The sequence below is a fragment of the Choloepus didactylus genome, chromosome 2 (genome assembly GCF_015220235.1).
Source record: "Choloepus didactylus isolate mChoDid1 chromosome 2, mChoDid1.pri, whole genome shotgun sequence".
Lineage (NCBI taxonomy): Eukaryota > Metazoa > Chordata > Mammalia > Pilosa > Megalonychidae > Choloepus > Choloepus didactylus.
In genome coordinates, this window is record NC_051308.1 from 229,599,631 (window position 1) to 229,620,234 (window position 20,604).

A 20,604-nucleotide genomic window follows, 5' to 3' on the forward strand; every position below is an offset into this window, starting at 1 on the left:
GTTTGTTTGTTCGTTTGTTTGTTTGACTTTTACCATATGGCAAGGTCTTTGATTTTTATACCATTTCCCACAGTACTCCCATTTTTACAGTTAATCCATAATGCAGGAGACATCTTGTTAGTGCTGATAGATTGTGGCCCAGGCCATTTTAGACTCATCAAGCAGTCATTTCCTTAGTGTTAACATAGATGATACTGGTGAATATGCCAAGAATCAAGAGAGGTGTTTTGGGCTGATTAACTCATGTTGCAATAAAGCAGTAGTTTGGACATAACTGCTGATGTGTGCAATCTTTTGTTTGTTCTGGAAGCTGATGCCGTATTGGTGCTCTATTATATACCAGCATATCATTTATGTAATTCTTGGTCCTATATTGTATTTCATAATTAGTGCGTTATTGTGTATTCTATGTCCTATGTAGTAGAAGATACTTTTGGCATACTACTTTTGGCTCTTGCTTTTGAAAATTTTTGCTTTTGTGTGGCTTTTCTTTTTTTGAAGGCTGCTTAACTCCTGGGATCTCTTTGTGTATTCATAGACTTTGTTCTGACTGAAATGATCTAGATCTTTTGCATTAGCACTGCCGAATTTGGAGATCAGGATATATTAACTTTTCTATGATTTCTTTAAAAGTGTTTGATGATGTACCCCTTATTAATATTTCCTGCAAAAAAGAAATTAGAACTGGACTTGTTAGCTGGTTTTTTATAGATCGTAGAATGTGCCATCACTTCTAGCACGAATATAACATCACATATAGCATCATCTTCAGCCCTCAAAAAGTTTCTTTAGTCATTCAGTCTTGATCAGCAACTGCCCAAATCCATTCTGTTTGACTTAGCTATTTTGAAAGCATAAATTAATGCATCCTTTTTTTTTACGAAGTTCTGCCTTTATGCTTAGGTCATAGACCATGCATACATTTCAGAACTTTGGAAGGCATTTGGTGATTCCAGAAAAACCATTTTGCTGTCTTATGCAATAGCCATTCAAAATGGTACTCAGGGGGGTAATTTTTCAGATAGAATTACTGCCGTAGTCAGTTTTCTTTATGTTTGAAATTCATTCATAAGAACATCTCATTGATTGCAAGTAACCTTGATGACATGAGCTAATATGGTTACTAGAAAGTAATTATTATTGGATTTGGGTGGAAACCATGTGAGCATTTGGCTTTCAAGTGGTCCCTTCCCTTCACTCTGGGTCTTTCTGTGTATCAAAAGGGTGTTCCCAAAGTGGCTGTTTGTTGGACTGAACTTTCAAAGAACTAGTATTTGCTTTTGGGGCACAAGAAAATTGTCAGTTAACACAGTATATTGATAGTCAAGAAAATTAATAGCATTATGACATTCTCTTGAGGAAAGGATATCTCAAAAATCCTCAAATGTCTCCCTACTAACTTTTCTTTTTTGAATACGGATCACACCTAAAACAGCTTTACTATCACCATGCCATTTTCTTATGTCTTTTCTACTTGTTCCTTTAAACTAAAGTACCTACAATGGTAATTAAAAAATAAAAGTAATAAATAACCCTACAAAGTTAAAGGTTTAGATAAGTGCAGGGTCATAGTTGTAATGATGTCAATTGAAAGTCAGCTAGAGGCACAGCTGTAAAAGATATACAGTGCATTTATATGAAAGGAATGTGTATTTTTTCTGGGTAAAATTAAAGATGTCATATTGTTGAATCATGAAATGCCTGATGCTAAATTACATACCTTTTGTAGAATGCTTATGTATGCTTCAGTCAGCATTATTGTGCCCAATAAAGAAAATGGATATTTTGAGAAAATCTTTGAACATCATTTGGTAATCTTGCTGCTTTTGCGTTTTCCTGTCTGGATGCAGCTGAAAGTACCTATGGCAGACAAGCCCGGTAACACAGTGAATTTCCGGAAGCTGTTACTGAACCGCTGCCAGAAGGAGTTTGAAAAAGATAAAGCAGATGATGATGTCTTTGAGAAGAAGCAGAAAGAACTCGAGGCTGCCAGTGCTGTAAGTATTTTCATAGAAAGACAGTGCTTGTACATTTTGGTGTTGTCAAAGAGAAATCTCCTGAAGCCAGCTACAACATATTCAGTCTGCTTTAAGAGGGGCCTGTATCCTTTTTTTGCATGTGGAGATACTGTATTGATGTTTAGGAACATGCTTTATTCCTTTTAGGAAGGGTTAGTGTAACACTTGAGAGCAACTCAACCCTCTAAGCCAGGGATTTAGGAATCTAAACTTCAGAGAGGTCTCTGGGTTCTAGAAATCTGAAATGATGCAAACTTTTTTAGTCCATAGTTTCTATCAGCTTCTCAAAGAGCCCTGATCCCCAGAAAGGGTAAGGACCATGAATCTAAGTGTATGTTCTTGCATCTGTTGTGCAGTACAGCTTTCATGATCATACAATTCTTTCTTAAAATCACAGCCAGAGGAGAGGACAAGGCTTCATGATGAACTAGAAGAAGCCAAGGACAAAGCCCGGCGGAGATCCATTGGTAATATCAAGTTTATTGGGGAACTCTTTAAACTCAAAATGCTGACTGAGGCCATCATGCACGACTGTGTGGTGAAGCTGCTAAAGAACCATGATGAAGAATCCCTGGAGTGCCTGTGTCGCCTACTCACTACCATTGGCAAAGACCTGGACTTTGAAAAAGCAAAGGTAAAAAGTCAAAAATATCAGAAACCTTCAACAGGGCTCTTTGTCAGTTGCAGAAGAACTTAAGATTGTCCACAAAAAGTTTCTGCTTGCCCCAGCAGTCTAGGCTGTTTATTTTTCTTTTGTCCATCTCATTATCAGTGTTTGACCACAATGCTTCTTACTATATTTCTGTTCTAGTCCGAGGTGAAGAAGGGTCCCAAATTATATAAAAGCCAATCACCATTTCAGAGGTGACTTGTGTGTATATATATATATATATCTATAGCAAATTGTGAGTGGAAATAAGGAGAGAAAAGCCACTGTGGGCCAGGTACAGAAATGAAGAAGGCTCAATAGCTTTCTGAAGAAGTTTATGCTCTAGTTAATGACCCAGCTAAATATAATACAAGAAATCATTAAAAATTTAACTCAAACATAACATGGTGCATAAGGGGTGGAGAGCTTAGAAATGCTTCAGAGAAATAATGTCTGATGTGTTCCATAACATCTGGATCAGTGGCTTATCCAGGATTGAAGTTTATTTCTTGTTCGTGTACTCAAAAATTCAGACCTAAGACTTCTGAGGCTGGTCTTGTGGCTCAGAGATCATCAAGAATCCACACTTTTCAACTTAATGTTCCACCCTCCTTAGCATGTAGCCCTTGTCTTTATAGTTCTTAGTGGAAAAGGTAGGGAAAAGGGGCAAAGGACATAGGCACCTCACTTTTAAGGAAGGTTCCAAGTAGGTACAATAGTACATTTTAATTTATATTCTGTTGTCACAAACTTAGTCGCATGACCATGGGCAGCTGTCATAGAGCCAGGAAAATGTAATCTTTGTTTTGGGTGTTCATATGCTTTAATTTAAAACTCTACCATATTGCCTTTTGGCTATAATTCTTACTCTTTGGCCATTTAAAAAATTCTGCATGATAAAGTTATATTTAAATTCCTTAACCAGGAATACTAATGATTTTATCTCTTATAGCCACGTATGGACCAGTATTTTAATCAGATGGAGAAAATTGTGAAAGAAAGGAAAACCTCATCTAGGATTCGATTCATGCTTCAGGATGTGATAGACCTAAGGCTGGTAAGTAGAAAAAAGTAATATAAACCTACTGCTCCAGCAATAGCCTCTTCAAGAACATCGATCGGATGTGTCCCCTTTTCACATAAAGTTGACTCTCCTTTTCAACATGAACAAGTTAGGGTGGTCACTGCCTAGACATCCCCAAAGTTTGGGAAAGTGATTAAACTAGAGGAAGGGGTAGCAACAGACAAGATGGAATTTAACAAGGGATTGTGAATACTGAATCTCTTATTATATAATTTTCTTTTTCTTAGTTGCTAGGGTATTAGAATAGCTAGAAGGAAAGAATTGAAATCGTGAAACTGTAACCCATAACATCCTTTGAAATTTGTTCTATAGCTACTTGTTAAATTGTAATTTGACAGTTATCACCTTTTTGAATATATGTAATATTTCACAATAAGGAAATAACTGAAACTGTGGTGCTGTAACTCATAACGTTTTTGTAAATTTCCTATATAACTACTTGTTAAATCATATTTTGAAAGATATCTTTTTGTATATATGTTATATTTCACAATAAGGAAATAAACTGTGGAACTGTAACCCCTTTGAAATTTGATCTCTACTTGTTAAATTGCACTTGGAAAGTTATTACTTCTATATATGTATGTTATATTCTACAGTAAAAATATGGTTTAAAAAAGAAGAAAAAAACGCTCCAGTTTCCTGTAAGGAATTGTGTTGGGAGAGGGTATTCTAGTAGTTACATGGGTAAGAACTTAATGATTTTGCTTCAGGACTATAAGAATTTGAATTGGCGAGTGCTGTGTGAAAAGCAAAAGGCCTGTGTGTTACAAGTTTCTTCTCCTTACTTTAATTATGAAACCACACTGCAGCTTTAAAATCAGCCATAATTAATTTAGTTATTGTAAGCTAACCCTAAACATTCAGAAAGCCTCATTTTCACAGTGAATACATTTAACTTCCCTGAATCTTTCTCATCTCTGAAATTGAGATGTTTCTTACCTTGCCGGTTTGTCATAAATATTCAGTGAAATTTAAAAATTCGGTGAAATAATTAAGTAAGGTACCCAGCACATATGTGTTGGTATTAAGTTTTCTTCCCTATTGTATCTCCTCTCTCATACCTGGTGTAGTTTTTACCACTACCACCTTTTTTCTTCATTTCTAACTCCCACAGGGAGTATGCTGTTATCTGTATACCATATCCCACAGGGAGTATACCTCTTCCCTGTCCTGCATCCAGGCCAGATAGCATTGGTGATGATTCTTTTTCGTGCTAAGCCCAGATAGGACTCAGTATTCTTCTAATTAGCAAAGCCACTACCAACTGATCAGAATTTGCATGCCAGTTTAAACTTATTTGCCTTTCTTTCCTCTAGCTAAGGTAAATAAAAATAAAAAATGCCTTCCTCCATGCCTTCCACCACTTGCATTTACATACAGTTGGGATGGGAGCTGGGAATAATTATGAGACACAACTGGTTGTCTGCAGTAGAGAGGATTACCAAAGGGAAGAGTGGTATGGCACTTGTCAAATGCCAGAACCATGATATGGGAAGAAGAAAAATACTAGTCATTGTCAATTTAGACCCCCCATGAGTGTAATATGATCTGAGTAGCAATATCCCAGATTATTCAATGCCAAAGAATCATGATCCTCTTTTATTCCTTTCCTCTCTCCTCCTTTCAAATGTTAAAAATAATACAGAACCTTTGAGCCATCTTTCTGCTCTGTTCTTTGTAGGCATTGTCTGTTGGAATGCTCAATATAAAGTAGTTAAGGGTTGATGGAGAAAAATTAGATTCTTTTGCTCTAATCCCCAAATTACAGTGTTATTTACAAGACAGAAGAGAAACTACCATAGTACCAAAAGTATAAATAGATTTTTATAAAATTATTTTTACTTTTGGTTGTTGCTAACTGATGACCTAATTTTCTACTTTTTAGTGTAATTGGGTATCTCGAAGAGCAGATCAAGGCCCCAAAACTATCGAACAGATTCACAAAGAGGCTAAAATAGAAGAACAAGAGGAACAAAGGAAGGTCCAACAACTCATGACCAAAGAGAAGAGAAGACCAGGTAAGGGGTGGTGTCCACCAGATTTTAGGGAATTTGGAAGTTTGGAGGAGAGAGATTTAAAAATTCTATGTAAACATGTGAAATGGGATCAGAAAGAGTAACCCAAAGGAAAGAGTGGCGATTGGTAAGTGAAGCAGTTTCACCTGAAGACTTGTCATCCAGTAAAAGCAGAGAATACAGAAACTAAAAATGATTTTTTGACTACTTCAGAGTCGTTAATCAACAAGACTTTACTGAACATCTATATACTCAGTATTGGTGAAGGATATCAAAAATGAGAGATATAGTTCCCTTCCCTCTAAAAGCTTACAGTTTATCTGGGAAGGTAAAACTAATAATACAGGTAACATTCCTCAAGCAAAGTGGATATTATCAATTATAAAATGTATTCTCCATTAAGATTGTTAAAATTCAGAGAAGAGCAATAGAAAGCTGGAAGAAATCTTTTTTTGAGGTAGGGTTACTTGAACCTGGTCCTGGAAGTTGGTTGATATTTGGAAGGGGAGGAAGAATTTTAGTCATGAAACTGAAATAAGCATAATACATTGTGAAAAGGAACACACAAGCCTGATTGAAGCAGACGTTTAAGTGTTTGCAAGGAATGGTGGAAGAATGGGATCAGATTAAGAACTTTGACTTGATTTGGTAGACATTAAGGAGCCATTCTGTTTTTGAGCAAAGGAGTAATGTCATGCTTAAGGTATATAAATAAAGTGTTTGCTCCTCACATGATGAATTAAAGGGATACAGTGAACTCAGAAATCAGTGTTATTTAAATCTGACGATATGGAGATAAAGAGTTTGGTAGCAATAAACATAGAAAGGAAGAAACAGAAGGATTATGAGAGATGAAATAGAAGGCATTTTATACCTGAGAAAATAAAAATTCCATTGACATAGTTAAGGACATTGGAAAATGAAACCTTTTTTGGAAGGAAAATGGTAATTTTTCTTTTGGGCCTATTTATTTTGAAATGATCATAGGGCATCCAAATGAGAATGCTCATTAGTCCACTATGCAGTTAGTGATCAGGGTAGTGACTAGGCCATACAGTATAGTGGTTGAAAGCATAGACTCTGGTGCCAGACTGTCTCGGTTTGACTATCAGCTTTCCCACTTCCTTGCACAAGTCACTTAATCTGTAAAATAGAACTATTAATAGTATCTAGAATTTGTGTGAGGATGAAATTATGTAATATATGTAAAGCATTCAGCATGGCATCTGACATTTTTAAAATACTCAAAAACCATTAGCTATTATTTATTACGGACTCAGAGGAGCTCATGGTGAAGTTGTTAAGAGAATTGAATCCTCTAGGGAAGAAATGTACTTTTAAGTTTCATGGGACACCACAACTTACCTTCCTTACCCTAGTTCCTAGCACATGCCTTTCAGTTAATGACTTTTATTTTATTGTTCAACTAGATTGAGAAAGAAAAGATCAAAACCTTATCCATGGAGGATGTCCACACATGACTAAAGGAAGAAAAAAGCCCTTGGAAAAGTGACAGGATAAAGAGCAAGTGAAAAGAAAGTAGAACTAGGATACATGCATCATAGAAATAAGAAACAATACTGTTCATTATCAGTAATACTGTAGAGCACAGAGAAAATCAAGATGTGTATATGGAGATCAGAAAGGCTGATCAGATAGACGGTTTGGTGATCTTTCATTGAACAAAAATTTACTGAGTGCCTGTTACTTAACAAGAGAGACAAGTTCCCTTTCCTCATGTAATTTAAATTTTACAGTGGGGGAAGGACAATAAACAAATAGTTAAGTAAAATACATAATTTGTCAGATAGGGCTGTTAGAAAAATAAAGCAGGTGGAGGGGTAGGTGTTGCAACTTTATATAGGGAAGTTAGTGAACCTCTTAAAGGTGATATCATTTAAGCAAAGACCTAAAACAGCTTAGAGAGTAAGCCAAGTGGTATCTTGGGAAAGAGGGTTTTAGATAAAGGATATAGTAAGCGCAGAGACCCTGAAGCAGCATTTCCAAGGAATATTAAGGAGGCCTGTGTGGCTGGAGCTAAGGGCATGAGGAAGGAGTGGTAGAAGATGGGATCTCAGAGTCAACAATAGGCCAGATTATTTAGAGCTTGGTAGGCCGTTTGTAAGGAATCTCTTTTCTTCTCTGAGACAGAAAGATATCAGAAGTGTTTTGAGCTGAGACTTGACATTACTAGGATCTGACTTTACTAGGATCACAGTGGCTGCTATGTATTAGTCTAGGAGCAGGGAGACCAGTAAAGAGGTTTTTATAGTATCCGGAAAGGTGATGTTGGTGGCTTAAACCAAACTGGTAGTGTTGGTAGTGGTTAGAAGGGGGCAGATTCTGAATATATTCTGAATATATTGTCAGATTTGGACAAGATTTGGCAACATATTGGGTGGGAAATTTGAGAAAAAGAGGAGTCAAAGTTTTCACTCTGAGCAACTGAAATGTTGGAAAAACAGGCTTGGTGGAAGATTGATGGATACAGTCATTTGACACCATCTAGTGAAATAAACTTTGGAATAAATAGTTTGCATCTGACTTCTCCCTAATGTTCTATTATTAGCTCTAGCCCTGCCTTTCCTAGCACTAAGTCTTGTATTCGTTTGTGTCATTTGGTTCCTTCTAAGTCAGTAATGTTTCATGGGAGATCCAGTATAAGCAGAGTGCTTCTACTTGACAATCTCAAGCTGAGTCTGTCAGGGAGGCATTAACAGCTTCTTTTGCCTTTTTCCTTGGTTTTGAATAGAGCGACTGAGTTGAAATTTTTGATCACTCATTCAGTACCAAACTGACTTTGAGACAGATGCAAAACTGTGGCTCACTCTATTCTCCCTGCAGGTGTCCAGAGAGTGGATGAAGGAGGGTGGAACACTGTGCAAGGGGCCAAGAACAGTCGGGTACTGGACCCCTCAAAATTCCTGAAAATCACTAAGGTGAGTGTGACATTTTAAAAACAATTTAGAGCACACTAAGATCAAATGGATTTATCCAAGGAATGCAAAATGGTTCAACATAAGTAAATAAACGTAATAAACCAAATTAATAGAATTTAAGAAAAAAATCTCAGTAGACACAGAAAAAGCATTTTATAAATCTAGCACCCTTTCTTGATAACATATAGAAAAATAGGAATAGAACTTCCTCAACTTGATAAAGGGTACATATGAAAAACCCACAGCTAATATTCTCCATGAAAAAAGACTGAAAACTTTTCCCCTGAGATCAAGAACAAGACAAGGATGCCCATTATCACCATTGCTATTCAACATTGTACTGGAAGTGCTAGCCAGAGCAATTAGACCTACTAAATAAATAAATAAAGGTATCCAAATTGGAAAGCAGAAGTAAAGTTACCGTATTCAGAGATGACATGATTCTATATATAGAAAATCCTGAAGAATCTATAAGAAACCTACTAGAGCTAGTAAATGAATTCAGCCAAGTGGTGGGGGTGGGGTACAGATCAATAAACAAAATCACTGTTGCTTCTGTACACTAACAAGGAACATTCTGAAAAAGAAATCAGGAAAGCAGTTCTATTTACAATAACAACTAAAATTATGAAATATCTAGAACTAAATTTAACCAAGGATGTAAAGGATTTGTAAATGGAAAACTACAAATCATTACTGAAAGAAATTAAAGAAGACATAAATAAATGGAAGGATATTCTATGCTCATGGATTAGAAGACTCAATTTTGTTAAAATGTCAATACCCCCAAAACAATTTAAAGATTAACACAATTCCAATCGAAATTCTAATAACCTTCTTCACAGAAATGGAAAAGCTAATCATCAAATTTATGTGGAAGGACAAGGGACCCTGAATCCCAAAACCATCTTGAAAAAGGATAGGTTACAGGACTCACAGTTGCCAATTTCAGAAGTTATTACAAAGCTACAGTAATCAAAACAGTATGGTACTGAAAACAAGGACAGACACCCAGACCAATGGAATAAAATTGAGCACACAGAAATAAATGCACATGTCTATGGCCAAGTGATTTTTACAAGGATGCCAAGTCCACTCAGCTGGGAAAGAATAATCTCGTCAATAAATGGTGCTGGGAAAACAAATGTGCTTATCTGAATGCAAAAGAATGAAAGTGGACTCCTATCTCATACCGTATAAAAATAACTCAAAATAGATCAACAACCAAAATATAAGAGCTACAACTATAAAACTCTTAGAAGAAAATATAGGGAAATATCTTCAGGATCTTGAATTAAGCAGTGGATTCTTAGACCTTACACTACACTAAAGCAACATGAGAAAAAATAGATAAATTGAACTTCGTTAAAATTTAAAACTTTTGTGTATCAAAGGACATGTCAAGAAAGTAAAGACAGCCTACAGAATGGAAGAAAATATTTGGAAACCATATATCTAATAAGGGTTTAATATACAAAATATGTAAAGAACTCCTACAACACAACAACAAAAAGACAACCCAGTTAAAAAATGGGCCAAGACAAGTGATCTCACTGCCCTCCCCACTACCTGACTCCCAGGGGTGTAAATCTCCCTGGCAATGCAGGATATGACTCCCAGGGATGAATCTGGACCCAGTATCATGGGATTGAGAACATCTTCTTGACCAAAAAGGGGACGCGAAATGAAACGAAATTAAACCTCAGTGGCTGAGAGATTACAAATGGAGTTGAGAGGTCACTCTGGTGGACATTCCTACACACTACATAGATAGCCCTTTTTAGGTTTTAATGTACTGGAATAGCTAAAAGTAAATACCTGAAACTATCAAACTCCAACCCAGTAGCCTTGATTCTTGAAGATGATTGTGTAACAATGTAGGTTACAAAGGGTGACAGTGTGATTGTGAAAATCTTCTGGATCTCATTCTCTTTATCCAGTGTATGGATGGATGAGTAGAAATATGGGGACAAAAACTAAATGAAAAATAGGGTGGGATGGTGGGGATGATTTGAGTGTTCTTTTATTTTTTATTCTTATTCTGATTCTTTCTGGTGTAAGGAAAATGTTCAAAAATAGATTGTGATGAATGCACAACTGTATGGTGGTACTGTGAACAGCTGATTGTACACCATGGATGATTGTGTGGTATGTGAATATATCTCAGTAAAACTGAATTTTTAAAAAAAAATGGGCCAAGAAGTTGAATAGACATTTCTCCAAAGAAAATAATACAGATGGCTAATAATAAGCACATGAAAAGATGCTCAACATGTTAGCCTTTAGGAAAATACAAATCAAAACCACAATGCGATACCATTTCTCATACCCACTAGAATAGCTATTATTTAAAAACAAGAAAATAGCCATTGCTGGCAAGGATTTGGACATGTAGAAACCTTAGTACATTTTTGGTGGGAAAGTAAAATGGTGTAGCTGCTGAGGAAAAGTTTAGCTGTTACTCAGAAAAGTAAACATAGAACTACCATATGACACAACAATTTTACTTCTAAATATATACCCAAAAGAATTGAAAAGGGGCTAGACCAGATGTTTGTAGCAGCATTCTTCACAGTAGCCAAAAAATGGAAGCAACCAAAGTATCCATCAACAGATGAATGAATGAACAATATGTGATATATACATACAATGGACTATTACTCAGCCATAAAAAGGAAAGAAGTTCTGATACATGCTACAACATGAATGAACCTTGAAGACGTCATGTTGAGTGAAATAAGTTAGACACAAAGGAACAGGTATTGAATGGTTGTACTTACATGAAATAAATAGAATATACAAATTAATAGAGACAGAAAGTAGAGTATAGGTTACCAGGGTCAGCGGGGAGGAGGAATGTTGAGTTAATTCATAATAGATGTAGAGTTCATGGTGTGGTGATGGAAAGTTGTAGTGGATTTCATATTGTGAATGTGATTAATGCCACTGAATTGTATACTTGGAGTGGTTGAGATGGGAAATTTTAAGTTGTATATATTTTCCCACAACCTAAAAAGATAGCCTAAAGAGACAATGACAGTAAATATCAGAGCTGTATTGAAGGCAAATAGGAATGAAAGTTGTTTAAAGGCAAGTTTCCCACAGATCAGCACCATAAATATAGATAGGCTTACATCGTATACTTTAAGGTATGACACTGGCACAGAGAGTTGACAACAGAAGGGTACATGGGAAAAATCTACACATTGCATACTAGGGACTATAATTAATAGGAATATCATACTCTATAAAAGTTTCACTCACTAAGTTTATTCATCAGAAACTTAAATTTCAGAGTGCTCCTATGCCAGCTAAGTTTCGAAACCCAGAGGAAGTAGCTTCTTCAAGAACATCAACTAGATATGTCCCCTTTGTTCATAAAGTCGACCCCCCTTTTCAACATGAACAGATTAGGGTGGTCACTGCCTAGACATCCCTGAAGATCTGGAAAGTGAGTAAACTAGAGGAAGTGGTAGCAACAGACAAGATGGAATTTAACAAAGGATTATGAACACTGAATCTTTATATAATTTTCTTTTCCTTAGTTGCTAGGGTATTAGAATAGTTAGGAAAAAATTGAAATGGTGGAACTGTAACCCATAACAGCCTTTGAAATTTGTTATATAGCTACTTGTTAAATTGTAATTTGAAAGCTATACCTTTTTTATATATGTTAAATTTCACAATAAGGAAATGACTGAAACTATGGTACTGTAACTCATAATAACTTTGGAAATTTCCTATATATCTACTAGTTAAATCACACTTTGAAAGATAGTACCTTTTTGTATATATGTTATATTTCATAATAAGGAAATAAGAAACTGTGGAATTGTAACCTATCATATTCTTTGAAATGTGCTAACTACTTGTTAAATTGCATTGGAAAAGTTATCACTGTTACGTATATATGTTATATTCTACAATTTAAAAAATGATTAAAAAAAAAAGAGATAATGACATGGTCCTTTCTTGTGAAATCCATCAGCTGGAAAGTCAGTTTATTGCTTTGGTCTTCTCCAGTTTGAACATGGTATGGACTAAAGCTGGCAGTATTCCAGGCATCTACCAAAAAGTGGGGGCTTGAGAAGGTGCTTGGCTCCTCCACCTCTGTCACTAATTCCACATCGCTTTTGTCACAGAAAGCCAAAAATAAATATGCAGGAGGGAATCCAGTTTGTGTGTGCCCAACTCCCAAATGGCAAAAAGGAATCAGAAAATTCTTCAGGCTATCTCCTAAAGAGTCCAAAAAAAAAAGGGGGGGGGGGGTTCATGAAGAGGCAGGAAGCAGTGTCTTAGGAAAAGCAAAGAGAAAAGAATGTCCCTTTGCAACCTGATCACACAGATGACAAAAGAGAACAGAACTATTATTTGTCTTTAACTAATGTCTCCTGTTTATGCTGGTATTCTAGGATATAAATTTGCATATATATGTTTATTCCTATTAGTTCTGTTGAATGGGCATTTAATTTAAAATTAGTCTTAAATTTAGTTATTGAGAAGCAAGTAGTTAGGAAAGAATTTGTAAGATTAATAAATGCTACTTTGCTTAGTATTCAGAATAATGTGGTATTTTGTTGCCTCCTTTTACCTGTTATTAAGTTTTTTGTTCTTGCTAAAAACAAACCATTACATGGGGTTCTAATTACAAATCTGCCATATTTTAGATCTGCTTAGATCTTAGTACTGATGCCATTTTTATTGGCCTTTGATTATTGGAATGGTACCATATTTTTTTTCCTTTTATTTGATTAAAAAAACAGTTAGATTTTTACACATGGAAAAAATTCAGTATTAAACTAAACCTGTATAGCCTTTTTCAGAAAGGGCACCAAAGATGTTTTATTGAAAAAATTTTGATGGGAATCTTGTTTAGTTAAATTCAAAGGCAATTTGGTTGATAAACAAAGCTTCTTACAAAAAAAAAAATAAAATACTAGCATAGAATCAGGCAGGAATAAAGTACATTTAATGAGAGCAATTTTCACAGCATATACATTTGGTTCAATATCATAAAATATTACCCTTTAGCCTATACTTTACACTTAGAAATAGATCAATAAAACATGAAAGTGAATCATGTCATACATTAGAGGTTTATATAAATTTTTCAAAATAACTAGGGGTATGATTGAAGAGGTGGGTGTAATATTACTTTGTAATGGGTAACTTGCTTCCTCATCACACTTTTTGCTCACTAACATCCTGTTGAAAAATTTTCTGTGTTTTAACAGGCTAGTTTTTCTGAAATTTGCTCGCGGTAAATGAATACTTATTTTCTCACTAACACATACATACAAAAGAGAGACAATAATTAAATGCTGTATGTGATCCTGGGCTGGATCTAATAATGGAGAAGAAAATGTCCAAAGAATATTATTGGGCTATATGAAAAAATTCTGAGCTATGCTATAAGCTTTATATCCATGTTAAATTTTTTGAACTTGATTACTGTATTAAGGTGGTTACATAAGTAATTATCCTTGTTCTCAGGAAACATATATGGAAGTTTTAAGTGTTCCAAGAGTGTAATGTTTACAACGTACTCTCAAATGTTTAGGAAATAGATGGATGGATGGATGGCTAGATGGGTAGATAGATTGATACTGCAAATGTGACAGAATGTCAAAAATTGGATCTGTGATCTGGGTAAACGATATGTTTGAGTTTTCTGTATGGATTTTGTATTATTTTTGTAACCATCCTATGAGTTTGGACTCATTTCAAAATACAAGGTTTTAAAAAAGAAATGACAGTATATGGAATCCTGAAACATAAGTCTCAAAATTACTCTTTTCTCATATAAAATAGCCATATTGCATGTTTCATGGGATGGTTTTTTAATGTACATTCTTTTTTTCATGACAGTAATGATCACTGTATTCTTGTCTTGCCATTAGTCCTTTTTATTTCTATGATGATTAATTAAAGAGGAAGTGACTTGGTTAATTCTCAGAATTATGAGATGCTTAATGTGAGAGGTGATAAAGCTGTTTCAGAAGCCTTACTCAAATCAATTGCAAGCTTTTATGCAGTGTATTCTTAACTTTGGAATAGAAGCAGTTACCTGTTTAAATCTAACAATGAAAGAAATATTTTACTATATCTAAGGCCTAGTAGAAATCATAGGGGACCTGATGAGAAACATTTAATATATTCTACTTTTCTCTCTCTTGAGAATCCATAGGCAGTAAGAGAAAAGAATTTTAGCCTTGCAGATGTTTTCAGCAATAGAAGTTGATGATTATAAGTAGGGTGAAAAACTTTGGAGAATGTAGACAAAGCTGAATTAAATTTTGTGAAGTGGAAACTCTACAGCCCAGTAGGTTTTGCAAATCATTTGCAAGTCTAGTTTGAGCCTTACTTGTAACACACTTTCCATAGTTCTGAAAATTGGCAACTTGCCAGTGGAATAAGAACATCAAAAGATAATCTAATGCCAACATGAAAACATCCAATGAATAGAAAATAACTGGCCAAAAGAAAGAGAGTTTGAGAAAATTGAAGATTGGTGGACTATGTTTTTTGCATCTTCATTGTTTTGTTAGAGCATTGCGTTGCTTAAGATAAAAATTTCCTCTCTAGACCTTTCTTGATGACATAATTAGTTAGGACAGTGTGCCCCACCAAGGTCTTGGTACACTCTGCTAGTGGTTTATGCCTCAGAGCAGGAATTCACTGCATATTCAGATAGTTATATTATAGATACTCTTCATAAGTATCTTTGAAAAAGTTTTAAACCATTAAACAAGTTCATTGTGAAATGGGGGAGTTAAGTCTAATGCATGTTACCTCCAAGGCGTTGTATTCTCAGCTATCAATACAGAAATTCTATCAAATTTCTAACAGCCTTTTTTAACAGAAATGGAAAAACTGATCCTCGAATTCATGTGGAATTGCAAGGAACCCAGAATAGCCAAAACAATCTTGATAAAGAATGAAGTTGGAGAACTCACATTTCCCAATTCACACCTTATTACAAAGCTACAGTAATCAAGATAGTGTGCTACTGAAAGATAGACATATAGACAACTGGAATAGAATTAAGAGTCCAGGAATAAACCCATATATCAATGGCCAGTTGATTTTTGACAAGGGTGCCAGCCACATCCATTCAGTGGGGAAAGAATAGTTCTTCACCAAATGGTGTTGCAACAGAATGAAGTTGGGCCCCTTACCTCATACCATATAAAAAAGTTAACTGAAAATGGATCAAAGACCTAAATGTAAGCACTAAACCTATATAAACTCTTAGAAAAAAAACATAGGGGCAAATCTGTATGGCCTTAGATTTGGCACTGGCTTCTTAAGTATGCCACCAAAAGGATTATTCACAATAGCTAAAAGATGGAAGCAACTCAAGTGTCCATCAACAGATGAATGGATAAACAAATGTGGTATATCCATACAATGGAATATTATTCAGCTGTTAAAAAAAGTGAAGTGCTGGTACAACATGGATGAACTTTGAAGACATCATTTTGAGTGGATAAGCCAGACACAAAAAGACAAATACTGTATGATTCCACTCGTAAGGAATATATAGAATAAGCAAATTTGTAGAGACAAATTAGATGAGAGGTTACCAGGGGCTGGAGAGAGGGGAGATAGGGAATTACTGCTTAATGGGTCAGAGTTTCTGTTTGGGGTGATAAAAAATTTTGGATATAAATAATGGTGATTGTGAATGTAAGTATTTCTACTGAATTGTATACATAAAAATGATTAAAATGGCAAATTTTATATTATGTATATTTTACCACATTAAAAATTAAAAGGAAGTACTGAAAATAGTTGATTGAATTTCTAAAGATTCTTACCGGAAGTTATGCTTTTAGAAAAAATACAATATAGAAATGCCTTTGTTCAGACAGATGTGTTTATGATATGCATTACAAATCAATTTTATTCACTTTTTAAAAAGTTGTGTTTGGGGAATGTGGTGGTTTGAAGCTGTATGTACCACAGAAAAATGTGTTCTTAAATCTAAACCATTCTTGTGGGTGTGAACCTATTGTAAGTAGGACCTTTTGATTAGGTTATACTTCACTTAAGGTGTGGCCCAGCCCAATCTGGATGGGTCTTAATCCTATTACTGGAGTCCTTTATAAGTGATAAGAAATTCTGACAAAGAGAGAAAAAGCCATAGGAAGCAAGAAGTTGGAAATCAACAAAACCTGGAAGAGAATGGAGAGGCCGCCATGTGCATTACCATGTGACAAGCTAAGGACCAAGTATCACCAGCAGCCAGCCCCAGAACACCACAGCCTTCGGGGAGGAAACATCAGCTTGATGATATCTTGATTTGGACTTTCGTTCCGCCTCAAAACCATGAGCAAATAAATTCTCATTGTTTAAGCCAAACCATTGCGTTGGTATTTGCTTGAGCAGCCAAAGAAACTAAAACAAGGGGTTAAACCCAAGCGATAATGGGAACCTGAATTCTCTGCCCTTTGATGGCTAACATTCCATTCTCTTTCTTCTTATTCTCCTTTATTTAGTGTATTGAATACTCCCATTCCACCACCCCCACGCCAATATTAGGTTTCACTCAAATGTGAAACTTTTGCATATGTTGACTGTTTTCTGTCTGCTTGCTTTCTGACAATTATGTGAAGATGTTAATGAGTTAATTTTGTAGGATTTGTGTAAGCTTTCTTTTTCTTTTAAATCACTGGGCTAAATTATTGTACAAAAGGGCTTGTATCAAGCTTATATTTGGCAGACTACCTCACCGTCTTAAATAGGAGGATCTGAATGCTTTCTCCAGACCAGTGGTTTCAAACTGCTTTGTGGAAGCTGAATTCAGGAAAGTGCTTCAGAGGCCACAAGGATCCCACTTTAATGAGAACAGCTCCAATTTCATATATTTTTTAAATTGACATTCCAAGCAAAATTTTGTTGCTAAAGTTGGTTTTACTGCATTGAAAAGAAGAAAAATAAAGTATTTTTCTAGAGTATTTCCTATAATTGACTTGTGATCACTTACATTATAGCCCACAATTGATGAGAAAATTCAGCTTGTACCTAAAGCACAGCTGGGAAGCTGGGGAAAAGGCAGCAGTGGTGGGGCAAAGGCAAGTGAGACTGGTGAGTATGGAGTTTCCATTCTTGGTAACTGGGATGTGATCTGTTAGCATTCACCTTATAAAGCAATTCTGACAGTCATCTAGTAATGATTTTGGGAAAGGATCCATAGACTTATCATGCCCAAACTTTTACTCTTACTCTTCTCTAACATAAGTCAAAAAATAATGTGAGGGTTTCCTCCTAAGGAAGGATCCTTAAATACTTGAAATATTAAAAAACTTGTTTAATTCAGTTAGAGTATTTAAGACTTTAATCTCTTAGGTTTCTTTTGTTGTTGTTGTTTATAAATTCAATATAAATAGAGAAATTACTGGGATAAAGGATTAATATGCAGAAAGATTTACTTTCAGGGAATTGTAAAATAAAGAGTTAGAAACATTTTTCAAAATCTGTATCAAAGATTGGATTTTTAAGAGAGATTTGACTTTAGGGCTGAAAATGTTTATCACAAATATGTGTTTGGCTGAAAAAACACAATGGAAAGAAGAAAAACATCAATGTTAACTTCCTTGCCATGTCTCCCTTCCACTAAGTAATTCTGCCTAGTTTTTTTGTTGTTTAAATTGTTAAAAATTTCATTATTCATTGATACCTGTGCATACTTTTACATAAATGGGATCATAGCATTTATGTTGGTTAGCTTTTTTACATTGCAGTTTTTGCTTTATCTTTTCTTGCCTCCCTGCTCCCCGGTCCCCATTTACCACTCTCACCCCCATGCCCTACCCAGGATAAATGAATGAAGATTTCTAAACTTGCTTTTACATACAAATTCCTTCTAATACCTCATTTCTCAGAGAGTGGTATAAAGACCAGCTGATTGGCATCACCTGGGAGATGTGGAACTGCCAGTCTCAGGCCATACCCCAGGGAGGCACGTGACCCGGAATCCTCCTTTTAGCCATGTGATTTGTATTTTTTTCTAAATCTTCAAAACCTGTAGATGCCTTACGGTCAAGTGCTTCCAGTTTAAACAGATTTTCTGCTCTGCAACCTGCAGCACCCTCAGGCTCTACATCATCCACACCTTTGGAGTTTGATTCCCGAAGGACCTTAACCAGGTGAGACACCTCCTCTCCATGTTTACTTAAGACTCTACTGCTTGTGTATGTGTGTGTGTGTGTGTGTATGTGTGTCTTTATCTTTCATGCATGCCTTCACAGATTGTGATGATAATCCCTGTAGATGGAAATCATCAGATTTATTTCCTCTCTGCTTTTGAAGGTTGATTTCCTTTTGCTTTTCCTTTTTTATTCTTCACACTCTATAATTTCCAAAAAGGGAACTTAATTGAGTGGTGGATTTGGGATGGGGTGGAAGAAGTGGAAGGGAAGGGCAGATTAACTGGCACATACCTAACAAATATATCCAAAGGTTTTCTCTTTAATAAAGTGAGGCCCACTCAAAGAGCCCTGGAAGAGTGTTACAGGGCTCTCCAAGCTAATGCCCTAGGATGCCCCAGAATTAACCTAGCAATCTCAAGCATGTGAATTAAAGGACATGACAACTCCCCCACACCTTCTCTGTCACACTACTCAAGTTAGATTTGAGATTATCTTTTAGTTTTCACTATACTCTGTATTCCACCGTCTTCCTACTTTCATTTTTGTAGGGTTGGTACAGTCAAATGTTGTGCTGGCTGGTTTTCTGAGAATGAATGAGGACTGTAGTGCAGTGACAGAGAATTTTTGATATAAGAACTTTCTTTAAGCTCTTTGAGTTCTTGTGCATGTGCTTTTACAAGAGTGAGTCCCTCCTCTTCTCTCCTTTTTGATTTGCTGCTTCTACTTTTCCAAGGACCAGGGAGCTGGTTTGCCTTGCTGGTTATAATTGTCTAAAAGAAGAGTAAATAAGATATGAAGAGTAAAATGTATGACTCTGTATGTTCTAAAATATTTTCCATATATTTGAAGTTTCTGAATAAAGTATGATTCCTAAGATAGTGATACCATGTCCCTTTGGTATTCTGTTTGCCTTTCATTCATTTAGCTCATACTTACATCACTGTCTTCTTTATTCTTAAAATATCTTTTAAAAGATTTTTTAAAACTAAAATAAGGAATTACCATTGATATTTTAAAATTTTAACTAGAATCTCTTTTACTATTTAAGAGAAAGGTTAAAGTATATCTTAAATACTCCTTTTGAAGTGCTCTGATTTTACTTATATATGAATAATTATACTTTCAAATATAATTGGTGCCTCAAATACCTAAAGTTATCTTTGGAAAATTATTCTGCATACTTTTAGAGATTGTTATTATTATTTTGTAATTTGAATACACGGGGGAGGGGATGGGCCTTCTTTTGAAAGTGTTGTTTTGTCTTTTAAGTCGTGGAAGCATGGGCAGAGAGAAGAATGACAAGCCCCTTCCATCTGCAACAGCTCGCCCAAACACTTTCATGAGAGGCAGCAGTAGTAAAGACCTTTTAGACAATCAGTCTCAAGAAGAGCAACGGAGAGAGATGCTTAAGACTGTGAAACAGCTAACAGGAGGCTTGGATGTGGAGAGGAACAGCACTGAGTCAGACCGAAACAAAACAAGGGAGTCAGGTGAGAGACTTTATATAAGCAGATACAGATGAAGATTTGGGAATTTGAGTAGATTTCAGAATTAATATGTGATAAGCAACACACACAGCAGTGCCTTAAAAAATAAAAGGACAGCTTCATGGTTTTATTCCCCAGGTATACAGCTTGCTCAGCAATTTGTAAAAATTCCCCTTTCTATACTAAAATTTATTGTGATGAGGTCCTCTTACTGTATATAAAGTAATCTGAATTTCCTACAAGGCCCCTCAATAA

At 35.5% G+C, this 20,604-nt stretch overlaps 1 protein-coding gene and 1 pseudogene across 21 annotated transcripts in view; both read left to right on the top strand.

Annotated features, from left to right (window-relative positions):
- EIF4G3 (eukaryotic translation initiation factor 4 gamma 3) overlaps positions 1 to 20,604 on the top strand; it is a 443,721-nt gene that overhangs the window by 357,971 nt on the left and 65,146 nt on the right. For 18 of the 21 annotated variants that reach the window (XM_037828262.1, XM_037828268.1, XM_037828263.1 and 15 more), the window contains 8 exons: positions 1,851 to 1,997; positions 2,416 to 2,652; positions 3,620 to 3,724; positions 5,640 to 5,772; positions 8,614 to 8,708; positions 17,705 to 17,798; positions 18,742 to 18,859; positions 20,132 to 20,352. In XM_037828262.1, coding sequence (XP_037684190.1) covers positions 1,851 to 1,997; positions 2,416 to 2,652; positions 3,620 to 3,724; positions 5,640 to 5,772; positions 8,614 to 8,708; positions 17,705 to 17,798; positions 18,742 to 18,859; positions 20,132 to 20,352 — 1,150 coding nt within the window. Of the gene's footprint in view, positions 1 to 1,850; positions 1,998 to 2,415; positions 2,653 to 3,619; positions 3,725 to 5,639; positions 5,773 to 8,613; positions 8,709 to 17,704; positions 17,799 to 18,741; positions 18,860 to 20,131; positions 20,353 to 20,604 lie in introns of those variants that run through there. The other 3 variants (XM_037828266.1, XM_037828276.1, XM_037828283.1) reach the window with 2 other exon arrangements.
- LOC119528208 lies at positions 12,739 to 13,127 on the top strand (annotated as a pseudogene).